At 50.2% G+C, this 25,607-nt stretch overlaps 2 protein-coding genes and 1 long non-coding RNA gene across 14 annotated transcripts in view; 2 read left to right on the forward strand and 1 right to left on the reverse strand.

Moving 5' to 3' along the window:
• The window catches only part of ZNF34 (zinc finger protein 34), a 33,543-nt gene extending 24,150 nt beyond the window's left edge, over window positions 1–9,393 (forward strand). For 2 of the 4 annotated variants that reach the window (XM_072775572.1, XM_072775571.1), the window contains 2 exons: window positions 5,959–6,056; window positions 8,391–9,393. In XM_072775572.1, the coding sequence (XP_072631673.1) occupies window positions 5,959–6,056; window positions 8,391–8,423 (131 nt within the window). In that variant the 3' untranslated portion in view covers window positions 8,424–9,393. Of the gene's footprint in view, window positions 1–5,958; window positions 6,057–8,242 lie in introns of all 4 variants that reach the window. The other 2 variants (XM_072775569.1, XM_072775570.1) reach the window with 2 other exon arrangements.
• Window positions 1,868–21,365, reverse strand: ZNF250 (zinc finger protein 250). 9 transcript variants are annotated; one of them, XM_072775534.1, is made up of 7 exons: window positions 21,233–21,308; window positions 15,644–15,810; window positions 15,063–15,156; window positions 14,673–14,799; window positions 14,358–14,471; window positions 14,072–14,134; window positions 1,868–3,387 (listed from the first exon to the last, which is right to left on the reverse strand). In XM_072775534.1, exons 2-7 carry the CDS (start codon window positions 15,721–15,723, stop codon window positions 2,129–2,131), a joined length of 1,737 nt encoding a protein of 578 aa, XP_072631635.1. In that variant the 5' UTR covers window positions 15,724–15,810; window positions 21,233–21,308; the 3' UTR covers window positions 1,868–2,128. The 9 variants fall into 9 exon arrangements, with proteins under 9 accessions (XP_072631635.1, XP_072631642.1, XP_072631634.1 ...); XM_072775541.1 differs by having other exon boundaries at window positions 14,673–14,814; XM_072775533.1 differs by having other exon boundaries at window positions 14,673–14,814; window positions 15,644–15,738; window positions 21,233–21,289.
• Window positions 21,366–21,566: 201 nt separating this feature from the next.
• LOC140604314 (uncharacterized) lies at window positions 21,567–22,691 on the forward strand. Its single transcript, XR_012007273.1, has 2 exons — window positions 21,567–21,680; window positions 21,805–22,691. It is a non-coding gene; the product is annotated as an uncharacterized lncRNA (long non-coding RNA).
• Window positions 22,692–25,607: the final 2,916 nt, after the last annotated feature.

Consider the following 25,607-nt stretch of genomic DNA (forward strand, 5'->3'; position numbering starts at 1 on the left):
TTCTCCTGGTGGGTGAGCAGTTCCCCTGGCCTGTTGCTCCGTGGCCCCCTGCCTCCACGACAGCTGCACCTGTTCAGAGTTATACTAACTTCCATCACAAGGACTACAGAAAGCTGGGTGCCGATGGCCGAGAAGGCTATTACCACGGTGAAGGGACCCCAGGCATCATTTTGGTGCCTGATGCCACTTCCAAAAGATGCAGACCGCCCATACGTTCCAGCAGGTTGTATGCTACCTCCTGGTCCTTGGAGAGGTGAAGGACAAAAAAATGCGTGGCCCAGGGATCGTCCCCAGGGAGAAGGGCACTGAAGCTCACCTTCTAGCCCCATGGACACCTGAGCCTGGACACTCACCAATAGTTCAGTGGCAGCTGACGGGAAGAAAAGCCAGAATGATAAAGTACACTTCATCTAAGAAGGCTGAAAAGCAAACCATACATTTTGCAGATTCCCCCCCCAAATCCTGGGTGTGGTGGATCTAGCAATCCAGAGCGACTGAAGGGTCACTTCTGCTGTCCTGTAGTACAGACAGTGTCTTTCCAAGCAAGTGTTTCTGTACATCGTACATAACTCAGCGTCATCTTGACCAAACTGTTTTTTATCCTAACTCTTCCATGGGATTAGGAATTGTGCCCTGAGTAGTGGTACGCCCTGCGGGGCAGCTGCGGAGTCAGACACAGCCATAGACCCGGTCAGCGTGGGGGAGGCAGTGGCCCCCCTCCGTGGGGTTCAGGAGTGAGTGTCCCACTTCCATGAGCTCTATTCCTCTGCAGTTTGGCCCCAGGGATTTCAGCTCCTCTGAATCACACCATGAACTTGGCCTCGACAGCATATCCTCAGAGGTTTTCGCCATCTCTGAAGTCACACCTGTTCCCTCAGCTCCAGCAAAGCGACACCTCGGTGAGCTCATCTACCTTAGTAAGCCCAACTCCTGGTTTTGCTCAGTGGCTTTAGCTCCTCTGGTCCCAGCAGCTCTGCAGTACACAGGTGATGCCAATTCCTTTCGGAAGGAGCCCATCTCCTCCCTGAAGCACACCTGCAACCCTTAGCTTCCAGAATTTCACCTGTGATATTGGCGCCTGTCACCTGTATCAGAGAGAGGGAGGGGGAAACAAGCTTTTATCTGCGTCAGTGTTATTGCTGTGGACTGAGGTCAACACTCCAGTCCTTCATTTCTCCTGAGAAGCTGATGTTTTCAAGAGAGAGAGGAAAAAACTTAAAAATGACAAACCAGATTCATTGTAGTAAGTGAAACTGGATACTAGACTTTCTTGGAATCAGGAGTAAAAACACAAAAACCTCAAACACTGGAATGGAAATTTTAGATAATAAAAAAGCTATTTGAATTTGAGAATTTTAAGTTTTAAAAATATATACCAAAGAACTTTCTTTTGAGTAACACAATGTATAAAGAGGCTCCCAGTTCATGCAACAGCTGAGGTCTGGGCTCTGAGGTGCAGAGCCCCCCTCCCACCCACATGGGGTCCAAAGGCTCAAGACGTCCCATGATTTCTGCGGCACAAAGCCTTAAATCATAAGGGTGGGCATTGAGGCAAAGAAGCATATTTGAGTTGAATTTTCACCAAAAGTTAGGACATCCCTTCTGATCTTGAATAAAGTTGAAACACCAGATGAAGTGTTTTCTAAGTTTACATCATTTCTCACTAATTAATCTTTAGACTTTTTATAAAACATGTGATTCTATACAGTTAGGGTTCCTAGCCATATTACATGATGAGACTTAATGACATTTTTAAAAAATATATCATCCAGACAACACTTTAGTGGCCTAACAACACTCAAATAATCCAAGTCTAATTTTAGGTGCAATAATTAGAATAATTATCGTTTTTAGGAAAGGCATGGGATGTTCTAAGAAAAAACTTTATTTAGAAGGTAAGAAAGTTTTGTGAAAGTATTTCCTTGGGTCCTAACTTCCTTCGGTTTCTTCCAAAAGACGGTGTAATGTTAGAGGGTGAGTGCACGTGGCGACCCGTACCAAAAGTCACCACGGAGGTGAGTGCTGTGTGGCAGAACCGGAGGGTGGGGGGAAAGAAAGCCGGGCCCCTGAGGCTCCCCCGGGCCGCAGCTCCTCGTGCCGGGGCTCCGGGCGGCGGGGCTCCTGGGCGTCACAGCTTCCGGTGCACCTTCTGGTGCTGGATCAGGTGCCCGTGCTGGTTGAAGGCGCGGCCGCACTCACCGCACTCGTAGGGCCGCTCGCCCGTGTGGATGCGCTGGTGCTGGATGAGCACCGAGTACTGGCTGAAGGCCTTGCCGCAGCGGCTGCACTCGTACGGCCGCTCCCCGGTGTGCGTCCGCAGGTGCACGATCAGCGTGGCCTTGAGGCTGAAGGCCTTGCCGCACTGCGCGCAGCGGAAGGGCCGCTCGCCCGTGTGGATGCGCTCGTGCTGCACCAGCGACCTGCGGGCGCTGAAGGCGTGGCCGCACTCGCCGCACACATACGGCTTCTCGCCGGTGTGCACGCGCTGGTGCTGCGTCAGGTGCGAGTGCTGCACGAAGGCCTTGCCGCACGCGTAGCAGCCGTACGGCTTCTCCTCCGTGTGGATGCGCTCGTGGTTCATGAGCGTCGAGCGGTGGCTGAAGGCCTTGCCGCACTCGCCACACTCATACGGCTTCTCGCCCGTGTGCACGTTGTGGTGCTGGATGAGCACCGAGCGGTCGCTGAAGGCGCGGCCGCACTCGCTGCAGGTGTACGGCTTCTCGCCCGTGTGCACGCGCTGGTGCTGCAGCAGCGTCCTCTTGACGCTGAAGGCACGGCCGCACTGCGCGCACTCGTGCGGCTTCTCGCCGGTGTGCACGCGCTGGTGGCTGCGCAGCACGGTGCTGTGGTTGAAGGCCTTCCCGCACAGCGCGCACACGTACGGCCGCTCGCCCGTGTGGATGCGCTGGTGCTGGATGAGGTGCGAGAGCTGCGTGAAGGCCTTGCGGCACTCCAGGCACTCGTGCGGCTTCTCGCCCGTGTGGATCTTGTGGTGCTGCGCCAGGTCCGAGCTCACGCGGAAGGCCTTCCCGCACTCGTTGCACTCGTACGGCTTCTCGCCCGTGTGGATGCGCCGGTGTTTGCTGAGCACGGAGCTCTGGCTGAAGGCCTTCCCGCACACGCCGCACACGTACGGCTTCTCGCCGGTGTGGGTCCTCTGGTGCTGCAGGAGGTGCGAGCTGCGGCCGAAGCATTTGCCGCACTCGGTGCACTTGTAGGGCCGCTCGGCGCCAGCAGCAGCCGGGGCCCGAGGTGGCGGAGCGTTGCGCGGGCGCCCCTGGTCGCGCCATCCCGGGCGGCCTTCCCCCGGGACCACGGAGCCGTCCTCGGAGACACCTGGCTTCACGCCCAAGTCCCTTTCTTGGTTCTCTCCCTGGTTTTCACATTCTGAAACAGCAAACGCAGAGCACCACGTTAGAGGTGAACCCAGAGAGAACAGCGGGGCAGGCGGCACCTACAGGTGGCTTTGCTGGGCACAGGTGGCCCAGCGCTCGGGGCCAGGACGATCACGAGTGGACGCAGCAACTAGCACAGCGGCCCCTGCGGCCTGGGCCCATCTCCCCACAGTCCTCCTCTCTTGGGACTTTACTTAAGACAGAGAACGATGGATCCCTGGGTGACTCAGCGGTTTGGCGCCTGCCTTTGGCCCAGGGCGCGATCCCGGAGTCCCAGGATCGGGTCCCACGTCGGGCTCCTGGCATGGAGCCCGCTTCTCTCTCTGCCTGTGTCTCTGATTCTCTCTCCTCTCTCAATGACTATCATGAATAAAAAAAAAAAAAAAAAAAGAGAACGAGCAGCTGGAGGGACCGAGGGAAAGGGGGACGCCGACTCCCCGTGAGCAGGGCCCCACCCCAGCCCCCCAAGCCCCGAGCCGAGCCCAAGGCGGACGCAGCCGGCTGAGCCCCCCGGCAGGCCCTTCCCGGCCCCCCTCCCTGGAGCCCCCCCAGCAGCACCGACTGCCGGGCTGCACCCCGCCCGTGGGAGCCTGGCTGGGCTGACCGCAAAGGCGGCGGGCGAGGCGTGGTGTGGAGCAGGTGGGGCGGGAGCCCTCGGGCGTGTCCGATGGCCACAGGGTGGAAGGGCGGCGCAGGTGCAGGCACAGGGGCGTCCTTGTGTGCGGCGCCCGAGGGGCAAGGGCCGCGGGGGGTTCAGTCCCGCCCCCGACACCCAAGCCGCGCGCGCGTACCATCGGAGGCGGGCCCCCCGTGAACCTTGGCGACCGCGCCACCGGGAAGGCCAGGACCCATGGGGGGACCGCGGACGTCCTGAGGCCGGCGGTGCCGGGGGCGCTGGCTCTGGGGCCCCCAGCGGTTGGAGGCAGGAGCCCTCACCCGGCGCAGCCCTGCCGTTGGGGGGCCACCCCCGGCTCCAAGACCTCGGCCCGGAACAGCCTGAGGCTGAGAAACCTCGTGAGCAGAGCGGAGGCCGCCGGGCACTGGGGACAAGTGACACGCGGGCCGCTCATCTTGCTGACCGTGTGCTGCTCAGCTCTGTTCAGAGGCGGGGCCCAGGATAGGGGCCTGTGGTCCCCCCCATCATGTTGCCGATAACAGCATCATCGAGATAGAAGCTTCAATCTTTAATCAGTTCCTAACTTGGTCCGGGGGGCCTCCTGGAACCCCAATATGGACCCTTGAAAAAACAAAAGATTCAGAAGCCAAGTGGTCTCTCCACAAACCCCAGGGAGCTCCTAAGATGGACTTCTGATTGGTGTGCAGAGAAAGATCTGGGCCAAGGTGGTCAACGAATAAAATATGCTTGTTTAGATCTGTGTTGCCCTCAGCAGCTAGGGGGGCATGGCTGCCCTGGATGGAGGAAGACCTGCCAAACGCCAACACCTCTTGCAGAAGCTGGTGGCAGCCAGAGGGTCATCTAAGAAGAGGCGGGAGTGAGATGCTGGGAGACTCTCCCAAATGAAGGGTCTCCCTTGTCGAGGCTGGAGTCCCACTCCAGGCTTGATGAACCGGCTCTCCACACCCACCCCAAGATTCGGTGGCACTCCAGACACACACGCCTCCATTCTGCAGGGCTCCCCAGACTCAGGCGGGTGGTGCTGCCTGCTGCCAGAGCTGGCCATCCAGATGGCCCACCAGCACTTCCTTCCTCCTACAAGGAGCCCCTACCCTGGTGGCTGGTGGGCCTTCGGGATCTACGTCTCTTTTTTGATTCCTTATCTTCCTCTTTCCACAAAAAGATGGCTTGGACAAGCCCTATTCCTATCGTCAGGCTACCATGTGACACCTTATCATTTTTAAAAGTTTTTTAAAGATTTACTGACTTGAGAAAGAGAAACAGAGGATGAGGGGCAGGTAATAGTCACAGGCTAACTTGGTGCTGAGTGTGGAGCCTAACACAGGGCTTGATCCCACAACCCAGGAGATTGTGACCTGAGCTGAAACCAAGAGTCAGGCACTTAACTGACTGAGCCACCCAGGTGCCCGGTAACAGCTTACTGTTGTCAAGTAGCCACCCTCTCCCCCAGCACTGCCCACTCATCAGTGGCGCTGGGGGGGCCCCTCACCACGACCAATCTGACAGGTGGATACACCGACAACCCAGTTATAGTTCTCATGTCCCTTTAACTGTTAATATCACCATCATTATACATTATATAAAACAATATATATTATTATACTATTTATTAATTACACAATAACTGAATTCCCCCAGGAGGGATAAAGCTGTAAGACTATCCCTTCCACCTCAACAGTAAGAAAAAGATAATCTGGGATCCCTGGGTGGCGCAGGGGTTTGGCGCCTGCCTTTGGCCCAGGGCGCGATCCTGGAGACCCGGGATTGAATCCCACATCGGGCTTCCGGTGCATGGAGCCTGCTTCTCCCTCTGCCTGTGTCTCTGCCCCTCTCTCTTTCTCTCTCTGTGACTATCATAAATAAATAAACATTAAAAAAAAAAAAAAGATAATCTATAAAATCTTAACTTTCTTGAATCTATCACAGAGCCGAGGTCACGACAGCCCCCAAATGCCCTGAAATCTAAGGAGACAGGTGCCTGCACGGAGAGACAACTACACTGGTGCACCCGTGATGGAAAGGAGGTAAGAGGAAGATGAAAGACAGGTCACCACCCAAGCAATTCAAAGCACCTGGTTAAAACATTAATCATCTTTCAAAGAACCCCAGAGAGCCACAGACACAGGGGGCTCATGTCCATGGGCTCCCCATGGGGGCAGGTCCAGAGGAAGCCTACTTTGGTGGCTCAGGCGTACAAGAGGGAAAAGCAAAAGCACCCACTGGAATCCTTCTCTACAGAACAAAAGCTGTAAGTCATCTGAGAGGGAAAGCAAACCTCTCATTCCAGGGCACAGGCGAAAATTACAATGGCCGGGAAGGGAAAGGAAAACTACCCTTTACTCCTGAGGGAGAGGCAGGAAATGATCGTGAGCCCAGCAGTGAGATCTGCTTCAACTAGGGGAGGGGCTGTGACCCAGGGACACAACACCTGCCTACAACTGAGGATGGACCAGGACAGTGGAGCATCAAAGGCCATTTTCCTCTGCCCCAAAGGCCAGCAAGCATAGAATAACCAGCAACTGAGACTACTGCTAGGGTGGGGGCAAGAGCAAGGAAAAAACCCTCTTACAGGCACACCTGGAAACAACTGAGCCCAGCCCAGCTCCTGACTAGACCAGCTCAGGCTTCCACGCTGACAGCCCAGTAGCGCGGGGTACGTTTCCAGAGTTACACTGTTTACCTCTATCTCTACTAGCTGACATTCAACAAAAAACTATGAGCCACCCAAGAGAAAGACTGCATACACGTACATGTACACACACACACACAGAGTGAAGTGACTAAATGATCAACAGAACTAGAACTAAGGAGGACCTATATGCTGGAACAACTGAATGACCAGATGGGGAGTTTCAGCAGAGAGATAGATACTGGAAGAAACAGTCCAATTAGAAATGCTAGATGTAAAAAACACAGTAACACAGGAATGCCCCACCCAGCTGAGAAAGACCAGTGAGCTTGAAAATAGGCCAAGAGAAATCATCCAAAAAGAAATACAAAGACAGAAATGTATGAAACATAAAGCCAGTACGGGTCATTATCAAATGGCCTAGCTTGCATGTAGTTGGAATCGCAAAAGAAGCAAGAAAAAGCATCTGAAAAGAAAATGGCTGAGATTTTTCTAAAAATGATAGAAGACATCAAAACAAAGATCCAAGATATTAGAATCACAAACGTGTTTTTAAAATACCACCTAGATACATCATAGTCCAACTGCTAAAAGCAAGTTTCTCTTTAGAAAATCTTAGAAGGGGATCCCTGGGTGGCGCAGCGGTTTGGCGCCTGCCTTTGGCCCAGGGCGCGATCCTGGAGACCCAGGATCGAATCCCACGTCAGGCTCCCGGTGCATGGAGCCTGCTTCTCCCTCTGCCTGTGTCTCTGCCTCTCTCTCTCTCTCTCTCTGTGACTATCCTAAATAAATAAATAAAATATTTAAAAAATATTAAAAAAAAAAAAAAGAAAGAAAATCTTAGAGGCAGTTAGACAAAAACCACCAATGACACAGAGGAATGAATATAACAAGTACAGCGGATTCATCATCAGAAACAAGTCAAAGGACAATGGACTGACATCCGGAAAGTGACAAAAAGAAAAAAATGGTCAATTCACAAACAACAATGGAGAAGACACCCAACAATCAAATCCAAGCTAACGTTAAAGGGAATTCTTCAGGCTGCAGAAATATACCGGACAGAAAAGTTGGATTATACAAGGAAATAAAGGCTTTTGGAAATGGTTAAAATGAAGATATATATACAGGACTATGTAAAGAAGGTTTTCTAAATCACTGTAAAGGAGAACCGTCCAAAGCAAAAATAGTTATGTGCTGGGGAGCTTGGCTGGCTCAGCCAGAGGAGTGTGCGACTCTTGGTCTTGAGGTGTTGAGTTCAAGCCCCATGTTGGGTGTAGAGATCACTTAAAACTTTAAAAAAAGGTATGGAGTGTGGGTTTATAACATACATACGGGTAGAACTTCGGTAGATCACAGAACCTGGGACAGAGTAACAGGACTGTTGTGATGAACCAATTGTGTCCCTTCCTCTCAACTTCACATGCTGAAACCCTCACCCGTGTGATGTCTGGGGGTGGGGCCTCTGGGAGGTGATTAGAGTCAGATGAGGTCACCGGGAGGAGACCCCAGGACGGGAGTAGTGCCCAGTAGGAGGAGACACCAGCAAGCTTACCCCCCCTCCCCCCCACGCACTCATAGGCAGAGGCCGCCGAGCATCGGAAGGTGCCGGTGCCAGGAGGCTCTTGCAGATACCCGGCTGCACAGGTCTGGGGCTTCTGGCTTCCAGGGCGTGAGAACGAAGCTGATGATGTCCAAGTCACTCTGTCAGCGGCCTTTTGTCCCGCAGCCCGAGCGACGACAGAGAAGCACGCCGCCCTAACGGTCTCACGCCACACATGAACCAGTGTTCACACTGCCCGAGGCCGCGACGTCAGAGCCGTGTATCCTAAAGCCCAGAGGGGCCCCTAAACAGCTGCGCTTTGTTCCCTTTTCTCTTTCTCCTCTTAAACAAGTCGTTACTTTTCCTAATTCTATTTTATCTCCTTTGTTGGCTTCACAGCTAGAACAGTTTTGATTATAATGTAGTTTAGTGTAACTTTGTCGAGGGTTCGTTGAGTTTCTTAGATCTGGGAATTCACACTTTTCATCAAATTTGGAAAATTTTCAACTAAATGTCTTCAAATATTTTTTCTGACCTGCTTTGTTGGCCTCAGTGACATGTATTAGGCCACTTCAGGTTGTCCCCCAGCTCATGGATGTGCTGTACTCTTTTTCCCTTGCTTCCTTTTCAGTAGTTCCTAGGACTTTATTTTCACAAATCTTTTCTTACGCGAGGTCTAATCTGCCACTAATTTACCAAGTGAACACTTCGTCTCAGACGTTGTTGTCTCCATCCCTAGAGATCAGATCGGAGTCTTTCACGGATCTTCCGTGCTTCTACTTAATATGCTCAATATTGGGATCCCTGGGTGGCGCAGCGGTTTGGCGCCTGCCTTTGGCCCAGGGCGCGATCCTGGAGACCCGGGATCGAATCCCACGTCGGGCTCCCGGTGCATGGAGCCTGCTTCTCCCTCTGCCTATGTCTCTGCCTCTCTCTCTCTCTCTCTCTCTCTCTGTGACTATCATAAATAAATAAAAAAAATAAACTAGAGGTATTAAATTTAAAAAAAAAATATGCTCAATATTCTCTCTAGTCCTTCAACATATGGAATAAATTTATTTTAACATCCTTGTCTTTCAATTCTATCAATGATGTAATTTCTGGTTAGTTTAACAGGACTGTTTTTTCTAATTATCGTATTTTCTTACTTTTTTGTATGTCTGGTAACATTTTAATTGAAGCCAAATATGAATTTTACCTTGGTTGGTGTTGGGATATTTTTTATTTCTAGAAATATATATATATTTTTAAAGATTTTATTTATTCATGAGAGAGAGAGAGAGAGAGAGAGAGAGAGGGAGGCAGAGACACAGGCAGAGGGAGAAGCAGGCTCCATGCAGGGAGCCCGAAGTGGGACTTGATCCCAGGTCTCCAGGATCACACCCCGGCCGAAGGTGGCGCCAAACCGCTGAGACACCTGGGCTGCCCCTAGAAATATTCTTGAACGTGGGGTGCCTGGGTGATGCAGTTGGTTGAGTGTCGGATTCTTGGTTTCAGCTCAGGTAATGATCTAATTGTGAGATCGAGCCCTGTGTCAGGCTCCACACTCCACGGAGTCCGCTTCAGTTTCCCTCTCCTCCCTACCCCACCCCCCATTCTTTGTCTCTCTCTCTCTCTCAAATAAATAAATATTTAAACTAAAAACAAAACAAATATTCTTGAGCTTAAGTATTCTTGGTTAAGTTACTTCAGAGTATCACCTGTGGTTCTTGTCTTTCAACTTTGTCAGATCAGACCAGAGGGTGCTTAGGGCTCTTCCCCCAAGTCAGCTCTCTAATCGATGGTGCCCTGAGAGTTACAGGTTTCCCACTCCTGCTGTTGGGAGCAGCACCCTTCCCAGCCTCATATGAGCACTGGGCACTGTATCTGCCAGCCTAGAGTTCTGCAGGCCACATGACATAGTTGGATTCTCTGCTCAGCGTATCATAAGGCTGAAATAAAGTGTTCATCTGTGTGTGGAGGCTCAGGCAATAAATGTACTTCAAAGCTCATTCTTAATAGTTGTCAAAATTTAGCTCTTTGTACAAGGCTGCAGGACTAAGGTGACTGTTTCCTTGCCACGCTCAGCTCTGAAAGGCTACCTGCGTTCCTTGCCATGTGGCCCCTCCACCTTCAAGGCAGCAGTGGTGTATACAATCCTTCCCAGTCTTTGACTTTGACTTGTCGCTGACCTCCAGACCCATGTTTAAAGGGTCCTCCATTCCTTAAAAGCAAAAGCTTAACATAACAGTCACAGGAGTAAAACCCATATTCACAGTCCTGGGGATTATGCAAGTGGGATGAATACGTCCTGGGGCAGGGGTCTGGGAGGCTGTATGTGCCAAGAAAGAGAGCTCTGGTCTCTCTCTCTCTCTCTTTTTTTTTTTAAGATTTTATTTATTTATTCATGAGAGATGCAGAGAGAGAGGCAGAGACACAGGCAGAGGGAGAAGCAGGCTCCATGCAAGGAGCCTGATGTGGGACTTGATCTCAGGTCTCCGGGATCACGCCTGAAGATGGCGCTAAACCGCTGAGTCACCCAGGATGCCCCTTCCTCTTCTTATAAAGACACTAACCCTAAAAAAAAAAAAAAAAGACACTAACCCTAGCAAATCCAGGCGCTACCCTTATGACCTCATTTAACCTTAATAACTTTCATAAAGGGTCCATCACCAATACATTCACACTGGGGTTTAGGGCTTTGACAGATGAATTGGGGGGGGGGGTGCGCACAAACATTCATTCCACTTAGGTTCTGGCTCCCACAGCTGCTACTCCTTCCAAAGAGGGGGCTCCTTCCTGGCATTGGACGGGGTTTCCTTGCTAGTGCTAATACTCAAGAGGGTCTCCCTGCAGATCTCCAGAGTTCTCTTTGTCAAATGGACTCTTCTGTGGGACTTCTAGCCTCCCTGGCTTCTCTGGACTCCTGACTATGTGTCCCTAAGTCTGGGAGACCACTGGGCTCTGCCCTCCCTGCATTGTGATCTTCTTCAAGCTGTAAGCTGGGGCAATTATAGGGATCAGCCCTTTGTTTCCTGTCTCTCAGGGATTAATTTCCTTCATTGATTTCATGACAATGATTCCCAACACCTTGAGAGCTGTGGTTTTATGTATCTCGTCATTTTTCAGATGTTTCAAGTGAGAGGGTAACTCCCATCTCTGTTTACTCCATTTATTATTATTAATTTTTTAAAAGATCTTTATTCATGAGAGACACAGAGACAGAGGCAGAAATACAGGCCGACAGAGAAGCAGGCTCCATGCAGGGAGCCCGATGCGGGACTGGATCCCGGGTCTCCAGGATCCCACCCCGGGCTGAAGGCAGCACTAAACCACTGAGCAACCAGGGCTGCCCAGTGTTTGTTTTTTTAAATAGCTTTATCTTAGAAATTTTTTTTTTTTTTTTTTTTTTTTTTAATGATAGTCACAGAGAGAGAGAGAGAGAGAGAGAGAGGCAGAGACACAGGCAGAGGGAGAAGCAGGCTCCATGCACCGGGAGCCCGACGTGGGATTCGATCCCGGGTCTCCAGGATCGTGCCCTGGGCCAAAGGCAGGCGCCAAACCGCTGCGCCACCCAGGGATCCCTATCTTAGAAATTTGTATCTCTAACCAGTAACTCAATTAGGCGTATTCCTGAGATTTTTTTAATTTCATGGTGCCTGGTCTTCTTCAACTTGCTTGCCTCTGTCAACACTGTGTTCCAATTCATTATATTGTTCCACAGCGGTTATTAAACCATTTTTACTACAACTTGTTCTTTCCTATTTTTTTTTAAGATTTATTTATTCATGAGAGACCCAGAAAGAGAGAGAGGCAGAGACAAGGGCAGAAGGAGAAGCAAGCTCCCTGCAGGAAACCCGATGCGGGACTCAAACCAGGCCCTCGGGATCACGCCCTGAGCCAAAGTTAGATTCTCAACTGCTGAGCCACCCAGGCGTCCCATTTCCTTTCTATTAAAACACCACGGTTTACTCATCTATCCTACTGCTGATGGACATTTGGGTTATTGTAAATTTTTTTTTTAAACATTTTTTAAAATTTTTATTTATTTATGATAGTCACACACAGAGAGAGAAGAGAGAGAGAGAGAGAGAGGCAGAGACATAGGCAGAGGGAGAAGCAGGCTCAATGCACAGGGAGCCCGATGTGGGATTCGATCCCGGGTCTCCAGGATCGCGCCCTGGGCCAAAGGCAGGCGCTAAACCGCTGCGCCACCCAGGGATCCCTTGTTAATTTTTTCTATCACAAAGCATGCTTATGTAAGATTCTTGCATATGCTTCTTGGTTTTTATACACAAACATTCTTACTGTACACATGAGAGTAGGATATTTGATGTAGGGCAGCCCAGGTGGCTCAGTGGTTTAGCGCCTGCCTTCCGCCTACGGCGTGATCCTGCAGTCCAGGGATCGAGTCCCGCATCGGGCTCCCTGCATGGAGCCTGCTTCTCCCTCTGCCTGTGTCTCTGCCTCTCTGTCTCTCATTAATAGATAAATAAAATCTTAAAAAAAAAAAAAGGTATTTGATGTAGGGACTTGCATTTTCAGCTTCATTAGATAATGCCAAACTGATTTCCAAGGTAGTGTGCACATTTACCCCCTCATTAGCTGTCTCATAGCCTCACCCAAACTTCAATCAGATCTTTCCATTTTTTTCATCCTGAAGGTTTAACACGATAACAGTTTTGATTTACATTTTACTGATGAATAATAAGGCTGAGCATGTTCTCACATTTATTGACCCTTTGGTTTTCCTCCTCTAATCCAAAGCTGTTCAAGTTTTGTGTCTACTTTTCTTATTCTCTTTAGAGCAATTAAGTGTATACTTAATAATTCAAGAATGGTAAAAGTGGGATGCCTGAGTGGCTCATTGATTGAGCGTCTGCCTTCAGCTCAGGGTTCAAGGTGTGATCCTGGGCCTGAGGATCGAGTCCCGCATCGGGCTCCCTGTGGGGAGCCTGCTTCTCCCTCTTCCTGTGTCTCTGCCTCTCTGTTTCTCATGAATAAATTAAGAAAAAAAAAACTTAAAAAAAAAAAAAAGAATGGTAACACTAATAGGTTCTTCGTTTTAAAAATCTGACTTTACTATCATCTATTTAATAAAATTTTTAGGGGACCTGGGTGGCTCAGTGATTGAGGCTCCCTACAGGGAGCCTGCCTATCCCTCTGTGTCTCTCATGAATAATTAAATCTTTAAAATAAATAAATAAAATTAAAATTTTTATACAACTTATTTTTAAAAGGACATACTATGTGTTTTTTAAACTGGGAAACACGGTTTAGGTTTTTGGGTTTTTTTTTTTTTTTGACTTATAAAGAGCTTCATTACCATAGACCAAAGCTTACTAGCCAAAAAATATTACCTATTTGCAATGAAAAGTATCATTTCTACTGTTCAAAGTTTACTGAATAGGTGGTTTCTTGTCTGATGCCAAAGTAACAAGATGAGCAAGATGACTTTAATAAGTTAAAAAACAACTGTATAGGAAATTACTCACTCAACCATCCAGGTCATAAAATCAACGCATGACCAACCTTTCATGTCCACAGACTCAAGCTGCTGTCAGGGACAGTGCCAGGCCCCCTGGGCCCACGTGGCGCAGAAGCTGGCCTAAGCAGAGCACCCACTTTCAGAATGATGGCTTAAGTTGTTTCAAGTATAGACTGGGGAAAAATGTTTTACATGTGACAAGACAAAGGGAAAAAAACAATTGCACTGAAAGAAAATTTTAATTTAGAAAACTCCTGCCCACAGTTTCGTGGAGATTGTGTCATATAATGAGAACATATTCTGCATCGGGGTGCCCCGGGAATCTCTTTACATTCTGGTGAGTAATGAGTAGTAACACCTTCAGGGATTTAGGGATTAAAAAGATGAGACATACACCTACCCCACGGACAGGGTGAGCTGTCTTGTCCCATACAAGCTGGCATGTGGTCGTGTCTGTAGTTGTCTGCAAAAAACAGAGAGTTGAAGGGACAAGAAAACACTTCTCCAGAGGAGGAATTTCTTTCATTTGCTGTCACATGGGTAAGTGCAGCTCACGGAGTTAAGCCCGAAGGCTCCTCTGCCAGAAGAGGCCCGGGTGGAAGCCACTCCTGCTGTCACCTCTCAGTGCCCACAGCCGCCAGAATGGATTTAGCCCCAGTGAGGGAGGGCCAGCTCCTTTCACTCACCTGAATGGCCACTCCCCAGGCCCCCAGTCTCCTTAGTCCCCTGCCCATCCAGGACCCATGGCTCTTCTCCTCGTTCCAGCTGGCAGATCACGTTGGGCTTTGATCCTGGAAGTCCTGCTCATGGGGAGAGAAGGCCTTTTGTCAGCACATATCTGGGAACACTCCCACCCTGCCTGAGTGACCTGCAGGCATGAGACAGACGGACTGACCTTCCTCTAGAGCTGAACACCTGGACGTTACCCAAAGCCCACAGTGCAGGGCCTCCACCCCTGGCCAAGCACACAGACACAGAAGAGACCTGCTGAGGGGACATACCCAGTGACACCACGTTCCCATACGTCTCCATCATCACGTGTCGGTAGAGGCCGCGCTGAGCGGGGCCCAGGCGGTCCCATTCCTCCTGGGAGAGGAGCACAGCCACATCCTCAAAGGTCACCTTGGCCTGGAATGACAGGGGCTGCTGCAGGTTAGACTAAATCTCCACACTGGAGATGGGAGTGGGTACAGGCAATGTGGGGTGTGGGGAGTGGAGATGCCCTTGGTCAGGAGGTAGGGCAAACACGCAAGCAGCTTGGGAGTGGGTGCCAGGAAGGGGCCACAGAGTTCAGGAGATGCAGGGACACTCAGGCTACCACCTGGAGCCCTGGGCATGGGAGGGCTCTGAGGAAATGTAGGGGTGGTCCACAGGCCTTGGGGGCAGCTCACCTGGGGTCCTGCCGGTGGTGGCAGGAGCCTGGCCGCTGCCATCACCTGATCCCGAGATTTCTGAGGCAGATGGAAGTCAGAGGATCCTGTGGGGCTGAGGAAGAGGGAGCACATGAAGGGCCCAGCCTTGCCCTCACAGACCCTGACTTCTGGGAGTCCAGCCTCCCTGCCCCTACAGTTCAGGAACCATGGTCCCTGGACTCTGACCGTGGGCCCAGCAACATCCGGTATGAGATGCTTGGGGACACCAGTGTACCCTGAGGTTTCAGCCTCAAGGTTTCGCTCTCTACACTATGAGGTCCTCTCAGTCAGCTAGGGAGCTACCAAGGACTCTAAGCCATCTGCTCAGGCCCACAGTCCATGTACAAGGGCTGGTGTTAGAGTATTCACACAGGTGCCAAGTGATCAACAGGTCGGGCATGGATGCCAGGCCAAGCTGCCTCCAGAGATAATCCCCAGGGAAGACAGGCTGAGAATCGATGGTTTTGCTTAAGGTCCACACTCCTGTTGGGACCCCATCCCAGGCCCGCATGACTCACTTAACCATGACTCCTGTAGGCCTACTGATGCCTCAGTCTCACCTGGTTGTACCCTGGTGCTCCAGTGAGGCTGGGGCCATCAGCCTGGTGGTGGCTCCATCAGGGATTAGCAATGGAGGCATCACACATGGTTGATTCTGGCAGATTAAGTCCAAAGTTACCCAGGAATTTGGTCTGAGCACCCTGGGGAGCCTGGGGGTGGAGAGGTTCTGGGGACATATCAGGATAAGTTAAGCTGAGGTATGTGTCATGTTCAAATTACTGAAAGAAAGTGGGGGCGGGGGGACCAGGAGCTCTCCTAATGGGGGATACGGGGTTCACATCTTTTGGAATGTCAAAGGGAGTCTGTAACAGGGACACAGAAACCTAACAGGCGATCACTCTAGGAAAAATGGTACAAGACCATCCCGTGGACAAACAGGATACCTCACACTGTGGGCTGCCTAAAGGGAAGGCTTGGGGGTAGGAAGTCAGGAAGCACAACCCCATTTTCTTAGTACAACATCAGATGCATGTGTATGTCTGCATAGACAACTTTTGGGAATATACACACGGAACTCCTAACTGCAGCTGCCTTCTAAGGAACAGGAGAGTAGCCTGGGACGGAGAGAGGCCAGCCTCTCTGCTCTGTTCACCAAGAATGCCCATTTCCCCCAAATCTGTGTGTTTCTGTGTCGATGCAATGCAACTCTAAATAGGATTCCAATAGGAGTCTTAGAGGAGTAAAACTACCTTAAAAACCATATGAACAAGATGCTGGAGAAAGAGAAGAATAAAATATGAAAGAATGGGGGGCGGGGATCCTGCCTCACCAGGTCTCAACAATGAGGAAGTCATTGCCACCCCTCTGCCTCCTGCCCTCTTCGGTGGTATGTCTGACACCCCCACCCCCTCGAGCAGCCCCAGACCTGCCATCTCTTATGGTCGGTCATCTTTCCCATGGCCTTGTCCAGCTGCCTCCCCATGAGTGGTCTCCACCAACCCCAAAGCAGCCCTGCCCATGGGTATGACCTCCATGTGGCCAGATCCTTGTCCACTGTTTGCAGTGGTGACAGTTGGTTACTTTGCCCTCCTACAACTCAGTCTCCACTTGGGTCTCTGGGACATTGCTCCTTCAGCCAGGGCCTCCATCCACCCTCACCTGCATGAGAATTTGACCTTCATGTATAATTCAGCTCTGGTCCTCTGGGAACCTGGTGCAAGTAGGCAGTCACCTGCACTATGGCCCCACTGTAACTGGGCCAGTATCCAACAATAAACACCCATAGGAACCCTATTTAGGGCCTCCCCAGTGGGGGTGATAGAAGCAGGTATGGCTGAACCTAGAAGACATTTGGCTTCTTTTTTTTTAAAAGATTGATTCGGGGAGACAGCGAGCGAGAGAGCACATGAGCGCACATGTGTGCAAGAGAGTGCATGAGCATGGGGAGGGGCAGAGGGAGACAATCTTCAAGCCGACTCCCTGCTGAGCATGGAGCACAACACAGGGCTTGATCTCTCGGCCCTGAGATCACGACCTGAGCCAAAACCTAAGTCAGACAGATGCTCAACTGACTGAGCCATCCAGGCGCCCCTCCACCTTGCTCTCTCACACTCCACTCCTAATCCACCCCCCACGCACACCCAGAATCTGCCCCTGTGGCAGCGCGGTTGTACACCTGACCCCTGTGGGAACAGGCTTGTTCTTGGCTTCATCCCCTTCCTGGGCCTCCCTTCTGCTAGGGAGGCTCCTGCCCTTTGGCTGGTGCTTGGCCACATTACCTCTCATTGAGGCCCTTCTGACCACCCCCAACCACGAGGGCCTCTGCCTCGCCCAGTCCTCATTCTCCCTTTGTGTCCCAGCAGAGCAGCCAACAGCCCAATGCTTGCTGAGTAAGTGAATGAAATTAAAGAGCTAGGAGACCGCACTTCACACTCTTTCCAGGAAAGCCACTTGGCAGTGTGTAGATGAGTAAGACATGCCATTAGACAGTGGGCACCCCCCTGGAATGGACATAGGCTCAAGGTTGGTGCCACTGCCAACCCAAAGTCCTCCCACACAAAGGTCATGCACACCCCGAGAGAAAGATTTAGGCTGTGAGAGCCAGTTGATGAGTAAATGAAACCATGGGATGCAGAGAGAATGTCCATGAGGTCCTCTTTCAGAAGCAATGACTCCAAGGCAAAGAAGTGTGTGCACGTGCTTTGTCCCCACCTATAAAACAGGGCGCTCACACCCCTCCTCTGTGGGCCTCAAGAGGATGGCAAGATTCAGGCTCAGATGCTGCTGGGCTAAGTATTATCTCATTTGATTAAAGTAACTCAAAGAACCAGGCTGTCAATGTGAGTGAGGCATGGAGGTGGGTGGAGAGGGCAAAGAAGAAAAGATTCCTGGGAGCGGGTGGGGGGAAGGGGAGAGTCCCAGAAAAACACTGAAACAAAGGCTACTTCCAGCCTCCGAACAGTGAAGAATGTCTGCTGTTTTACAGGCTACCTTGTCTACAGTATTTTACCACAGCAGCCCAAAGGAACCAAAATATCTGTATTCTGATAAAAAAATGAACAAAAGAAATGCAAAAAGTGGTACTGTCTGCATAAAGACAGGTGAAACACTGTGACCCACAAACCTGACAAATGTTGGGCAGGTAAAGAGAGCCAACTGAGGCACCAAAACTGGCTTTGAACCAGCCACCCTCTCCTCCACCCTTACTCCCACGATCCTGATCCCCAATTCCAGGTTTGCTATGGGGAAAAACACAGAAGTTTTTGTTTGAAATAAGGGGGAGGAGGGGCAGCAACAGAGGGGGAGAGAATCTTAAGCAGGCTCCACACTCAGCACAGAGCCCAAAGTGAGGCTCGATCTCACCACCCTGAGATCATGACCTGAGCTGAAATCATGAGCCAGACGCTTAACTGACTGAGCCCCGCAGGTGTCCCAACATAGGAATTTAGACAGAAAGGGAGAATAGGTGCGCACAACAAATCCTGTTCAGATGGCCCCAGAGCCAGAGTCCCCATCACTGAGTATGACAACAAACTGTGAGGAAGGCCAGGCCGCCCCAACACAGGGGCAAGCACAAACAGTACCTGCCCTGGGGGTGGAGCCCGCCCGCCCACCCACCCAGCCATCTGTCTGTCCGTCAGTCAGTCTTCAGATGCAGGAATTTCATATTCGGAAATATCCTCAGGGAATAACCTAAACAAAACCAGAACAGATCAATGTTCTCAGCAGCAGTGGATGCTTAACGGGAAGGAAGCCACACCGCAGTGAGACATTCTGTGTGCGAAGCAGGGTATGGCTCCTGTGATGCCTGAGCAGCCAGCAACACAGACAAGAACTGAAGAAGGGACTGCGGAGGCACCAAGAGCTTAGAATTTAATGTTTATTATTATTATTATTTTATTTTTAAGCTGTTTTAGGAACTTATTGCCCTTGTTGAATTCCTCATGGGCTTGATGTAAAAGAAGAAGCATGTCTGTCCTCCAGAGATCTCTCTCACGGTAACAGGCTAGGACAGGCACACTCCAAATCCCTGGTTTGCGGTGGGCTGCTCCCAGGATCTTCCGTCCTGTCCTCACCATCCGCGCCTATGGGTTTTCTTGCTGGAATGCCCTGCCCTCCATGGTGGAGGCATCTTCGGAAGAGGCACCTCCGAGCCACTTGTGAACACAAAGCACAACCCTGCAATCTTCCATAGTGATCGGTCACGTATCCAAATCAATAGCTTTCCTACACACCAGCAACACCTAGTCAAAATATACAGGGAAAAAGATTCTACTCACAAATAGTACAAGAAACAAGCTTAAAATAAACTTTAGAAATGAGATGTAAATTCTGCCCGCTGTATCCATAAAACCAAAGTGCCTAGAGCCGAGTGGGGCTGGATGAAAGGGGGTGACCCAGGAACGGGGCAAAGCAGGGCCAAGTCTTGTATAAACAAACGGAGAACGGATGAGGTAATTCAAATTGCTGAGGAAAGATGATTCAGTAAATGGGGCTAGGACCAGTTAAATGCTTTAGGAAAAGTAAAATTAGGCCTTTACAGCAAGTTCAACGGCTCTCCCAGAAAGTAGAGGAAGGCAAAGAAAAAAAAAAAAGAAAAAAAGGCCAGAAAATAATTAGATCATCTCATATCAAATATTACAAATCTAATGAATTCACTGGGCTTACCAATAAGAGTTGACATTTTAAATTACATTTTATAAAAAGAACTCAACTAGGAATACAGAGGTTTTTATTATTCTAGGTGGGAAGGGCCTTCCTAAGCAAAATGCCAAAAGAGAAAGATAGAGGCAGAAACTTCCAGATCTGCTGCATGAAAATTCAGACCTTATGCACATCAAAGTCACCAAATTCCAGAATGGGCCCAAAGTCATGTAGGAATTTAATGCATGACGAAGGTGGTTTTCCAATCACTGGAAAGATGAATTATTCAATAGATAGTGTTAGAAACAGCAGACATAAAAAAAATGAAGCCGGATTCCCCTCACCCCACACCAAAATAAATTCCAGATGGAGCCAACATTGCACAAGTACCAGAGAAAAACAAGAGTTTATTTTAAAAATAAATCTTGGCACGGAGAAAGCCCTTTTAAAACATAACAAAGCTCAAAAGCTTTAGAAGTAAATATTCTACCATTAAAAACTTGAAATCTCTTCAAAAAACCCCAAACCAGAACAAAACACCATAACTGGAGTCAAATGTCAATTTGTGAAGAATATTTTCAACATATACGAAAAAAAGCACGAACTGGCAGATCAGAGGAAATACAAAGGCAAAAAAAAAAAAAAAAAAAGGAAACACAAAGGCACCCGAAGAGTTTCCACCTCAGCGACCACGGGGAACGGAAACTAAAGCGTCCGAGCGACCTGAGCGCGGGGACGGCGGTCTCCTCAGGGCCCCAACGTCCCCGCCCGCCACCGCCACCGCCCAGCGCACCACCCCGCGGAACGCGCCGCCACCACGACACGTCTGTCAAGTGCAGGCAGCCCGGCCCGGCCCCCACCGCCCCCACCGCCCCTTTCAGGAGTGACAGAAAGGGCGCGCGCGGAGCCCGGGGAGGGTGCACCGTGGCCCAGCCAGCGCCTGTCCCGCTCCCCGCGGGCTCGTCCCGACGCCCCCACTGCCCGTATTTTTCTCACGTGTACACATGGTAAGAAATGCATTTCGTTTTCTATTAAAATGTGAAAAAGCAGACAATGAGCCGGGGAACGTCTGCGGGCCGCGTCCGAGGTCGCCGTCTCGAGCGCCGGGAAGGGCCTCACTAGGGGGCGGGGGCCGGCGGCACGCGGAGCGCCCGGGGCCACAGCGAAATCGGGCAGCGCCTTCGGCCTCCCGGCCGCCGCCGCTCGGCCGCGCTCTGCGCTCGCGGGGCCCCCAGGGCCGGCCCGGGGCGCGGGGGGCGCGGACCGCCGTCCCCGGGGCCCCCGCGCGCCCCGTCTCTGGGCCCAGGCCCCGCCGCCTCCGCCCGCCTCCGGCCAGGCCCGCCGGCCGCGGGGGCGCCGGGGAGGGAACCGGGGCTGGACCGCGCTGCGGCGGGCGGCGGGCGCGGGGCCCGCGGGGACGCCCCGTCCGAGGGCAGGGCCACCCGGCTCCCGGCTCCGTGCGGCAGGGGCCCGGCCGGCCAGCGGCCGCCGCTCCGCGGACTCACCTTCCCCGCCGCAGCCGCAGGCGCGAAGGGACGGCCGCCCGCAGCGCACCCAGACAAAGGGGGCGCCCCGCCTCGTCTGCGCGCCCGCCAATCCCGGGGCGCCCCGCCCCCTCAGGCCCCGCCCACGGCCCCGGGCCTCCGGGCCGCGGGGGCGACCTCTCCCCTCGCGGCCGGCCGTCGCGCCCGCCCCGCCGGCGCCATTTCCCTGACTGAGGCTCCGCGGCGCGCTCGGGACCACCGAGAGCCGAGGCCTCCGGCGCGCCTAGAGGGGCCACGCCGCGCCCCTGCCGCGCCCCCACCGCACTTCCGGCGGCCGGGCGGAAGCTGCCGGGCGGAAGCTGCCAGGCGGCCGCCGAGCGCCGTACCCCTGCGTCAGGCCGCCGGAGCTTGTGAAGCCGGGACGCCGGAGCTCACGGCCCGGGGGGAGCGCAGCAGCCCGGAGGGGACGGTGCGGATGGGGGCGCTTGGCTTTCGGGCCTCTTCCGCGGGGCGAGCCCCGGGCGGGGCGGCGCGCTGCTGGCCTGGGAGGTGAGGCCCCTCTGCACTGCCAGCTCCTCGGCCTTTCCTTCCAGCCTCTTCGAGGAAACTTGCAACAGTGCGTCAAGTTAGAGAAGGTCGTCTGGTGAACCGCGCGTGTCCACCGAACTGCGGCAACAGTTAGTGACCCAGAGCCGGTCTCCTCCCCGACTTCCTGCCCCAGGACTTCCTTCCCCAACCCCGGGGGGAGGTCATTTTATTTAACGATTCTTTCCTTATCTAAAAGATAAGGCACTGAAACAGGTAGTTATAAAACCAGGATCCTTTATTATCACCAAATGGCCAGTGTTCAGTCTTCTGTTTTACCCCCACCTTTTAAAAACTAGAATCTTACTTATTTTTAAAACGTTTTAAAATATTTTATTGATTTATTCATGAGAGACACCGGCAGAGGGAGAAGCAAGCTGTGGGGGGAGCCCGACGTGGGACTCGATCCCGGACCCCAGGACCACGACCTGGGCCGAAGGCAGACGCCCAACCGCTGAGCCACCCGGCGTCCCTTTTTAAAAAAAAAATCATTTGAACTCAAAGACCTTAACATATTTGATGTATTTTAATCCATTTCAGTCTTTAAAATGAATACTCAATCATCCCATGTTTGGCCAGTGAAAGCCTCTAAGTTTACCCTGAGTCTTTTTGATGCAAGTCCTGTGATCATTGATCACTTGATTTCTGGTAAGGCAAGATAGTACAAGCTCCTCTCCCAGAACACCTAGATCCTTAGAATCAGCAGGTTTTTTTCAAGGAACCCTAGCCCATCTCGGTGGGGAATGGCATGTCAAGTACACAACTGGGGCTCTAGGAGCACTCATTGCACCAGTTTGTTCATTATGTCTATGCCTTTTCAGAGGACAAAGCTAGGAAAAAAGTTTTTATTTTATTATTATTATTTTTTTAAATAAAGTTTTTAAATGTAAGAGTATATCATGAGTTCACATTGATATTTCAAATTCAAATTTAGGGCTATTAACTTGTTTAACTTATATTTGTACCTCTTTTTCTCTTGTATTAAAAATCTTGGATCCTGATTATCTTAACACAGTAACTTTGTTATATATAATTTATATATATAATTGTTACATATAACTTTTTATATATAATTGTGTCAAAATAATTCCATTATTAACAATATGATTATTGAAAAGTCTAACATTCTTTTGTAGTTCTTTCTGTTGTTAGGATATATCCCATTTAGGATATTACTTGGCTTTACAGTAAAATAATTTGTTTCTGTGGAGTTAAGACTTAACACTATATACTGGTTCATTTGTTTCATTTTGCTTTTGCTCTTTAGGGTTTAAAGTTTTTCAGGTTTTTTTTTTTTTAATATTTTAAGCAGTCTGTACACCCAACATGGGACTTGAACCCACAACTTTGAGATCAAGAGTTGCACAATTCACTGACTGAGCCAGCCAGGTGCCCCAAATTTTTCAGGTTTTTATGGGATTTTTTAAAAAAGATTTATTCATGAGAGACACAGAGAAGCAGAGACACAGGCAGAGGGAGAAGCGGGCTCCTCGCACGGAGCCCGACATGGGACTCGATCCCCAGACATGGGATCAGGACCTGAGCCCAAGGCAGACACTCAAACAGTGAGCCACCCAGGCGTCCCTTTTTTTTTTCCAGGCGTCCCTTTTATGTAACTTTGTTTTATGATTATGTAAAATATTTATATACCTCCAAAGTCAAGTCTACAAAACAAAATACATTCAGAGAAGTCTGGCTTCTCTCCCTGTCCCCACTAACTTGTTACCTTCCTCTCCCTCTTGGTGACCATTTATGAAAAACCTGAGTGAATTTCAATGAACAGTAGCATCCTGTACCTACTGTTCTACATTTTGGCTTTTTTCACTTACCAGTACCCTGGAGACTTCTCATTCGCAATGTTGAGGAATGTTCTGTATTCCGTTCCGCGGTGGTATGCCCCTTGGCGTGAATGTACCGTAGTGTGTGCAATTAGTCTGCAGTTACTGGGCGTGAGGGTTGTTTCCCATCTTTTGCTATTAAAATTAGTGCTACGATGAATAGTTCTGTGCAAGTCTTTGCATAGTTTTGCCAGTTTAATTTTGAGATAGATTTCTAGGAATCGGTTAGCGGGTATTTATAATTCATTTTTGCTGTGAATTGCCTACTTCCCTTCCATAGGATTGCACCATCTTGCATTCCCACTGGTGATCCTTTGTGACATAAATTGCACATATATATATTTTTAAAGATTTGTTTATTTATTAGAGACCATGAGCGCTAGGGGCAGAGGAAGAGGGAGACAGGGTCTCAAGGAGATTCCATGCTGAGCACAGAGCCCGACATGGAGCTTGAGCCCAAGACCTTCAGGTCTTGACCTGAGCTGAAACTAAGAGTCGGACACTCAACTGACTGCACCACCCAGGTGCTCCAAGCGGCAGATATTTTTAAAACTATTTTTAGATTTTTATTTATTTGTTCATGAGAGACAGAGAGAGAGAGGCAGAGACACAGGCAGAGGGAGAAGCAGGCTCCATGCAGGGAGCCTGACGCAGGACTCTATCCTAGGACCTCAGGGTCATGCCCTGGGCCGAAGGCAGGTGCCAAACTGGTGAGCCACCAAGGGATCCCAGTTGCACATATTTTAATGTACAATTTGAGGAAATTTTTGAGATAAAAATATGCTTGTGAAACTATCATCATAGTCAAGATAGTGAACACATCTATCTACCTTAAATGCATCCCCTGCCTTTGCTGGTGATTGATTGATCTGCTTTCTGTCACCTTAGCTTACTTTGCATTTCCCTGCATTTCTATGAACAAGGAGCCTGATGCGGGGCTCGATTCCAGAACCCTGGGATCACAACCTGAGCTAGAGGCAGACGCTCAGCTGACTGAACTACCCAGGCACCCCTATTTTGAGTTTTAAAAAACTATTTTGATTTTTATCCTTATTGCTGCGTATATCAATAGTTTGGGTTTTTTTTTTTTTTTTTTTTTTTTTTTTGACTGTTGGGTAGTATTCCATTGGAAGAATATACCACAACTTGTTTATCCATTTACCTGTTAGTGGACATTGGGTTGCCACTTTTTGGCTTTTGCAACTAAAACTACTACAAATGTTTATGTACAAGTATTATAGACCTAGGATTCTCTACCCTTGGGCTCATATCTAGAGTGGCTTGGTGGTATAGTAGATGTGTGTTTAACTTTTTAAGAAACTGCCAGCCTCTTTTCAAAGTATTTTTTACTACTTTGCATCTCTCAGCCAACCTGACAGCTCCAGTTGCTCCACATAATGCCCACGTTTGGTGTAGTTGTTTTAAAAACTAGCCATGGATGTAGAGTGGTGTCTTATTGTGGTTTAATTTGCATTTTTTCTTTTTTTAAAAAATATATTGTGAGTTCTAGTTTGTTTGTTTGTTTGTTTGTTTATTTATTTATTTATTTATTTATTATAGACAGAGAGAGGCAGAGACACAGGAGGAGGGAGAAGCAGGCTCCATGCTGGGAGCCCAACGTGGGACTTGATCCCAGGACTCCAGACTCCAGGATCATGCCCTGGGCCAAAGGCAGGCACTAAACCACTGAGCCCCCAGGGATCCCCATATTTTTTTAAAGATGTATTTATTTGAGAGAGAGTGTGTGCACAAGTGGAAGAGGGGCACAGGGAGAGAATATCCAAGCAGACCTCACTGAGCATGGAGCCCAAGGTGGAACTTGATCTCACGACCCATGAGATCAGGACCTGAGCTGAAACCAAGGGTCAGTCACTCAACCAACTGAGCCACCCACGTGCCCCGTAGTTTTTAATGCATAATGATATTGAGTGTTATTACTTATGCCTATTTACCATATATTCTTTGGTGAAGTG

The sequence above is a fragment of the Canis lupus genome, chromosome 14, assembly GCF_048164855.1.
Source record: "Canis lupus baileyi chromosome 14, mCanLup2.hap1, whole genome shotgun sequence".
Taxonomy (NCBI): domain Eukaryota; kingdom Metazoa; phylum Chordata; class Mammalia; order Carnivora; family Canidae; genus Canis; species Canis lupus.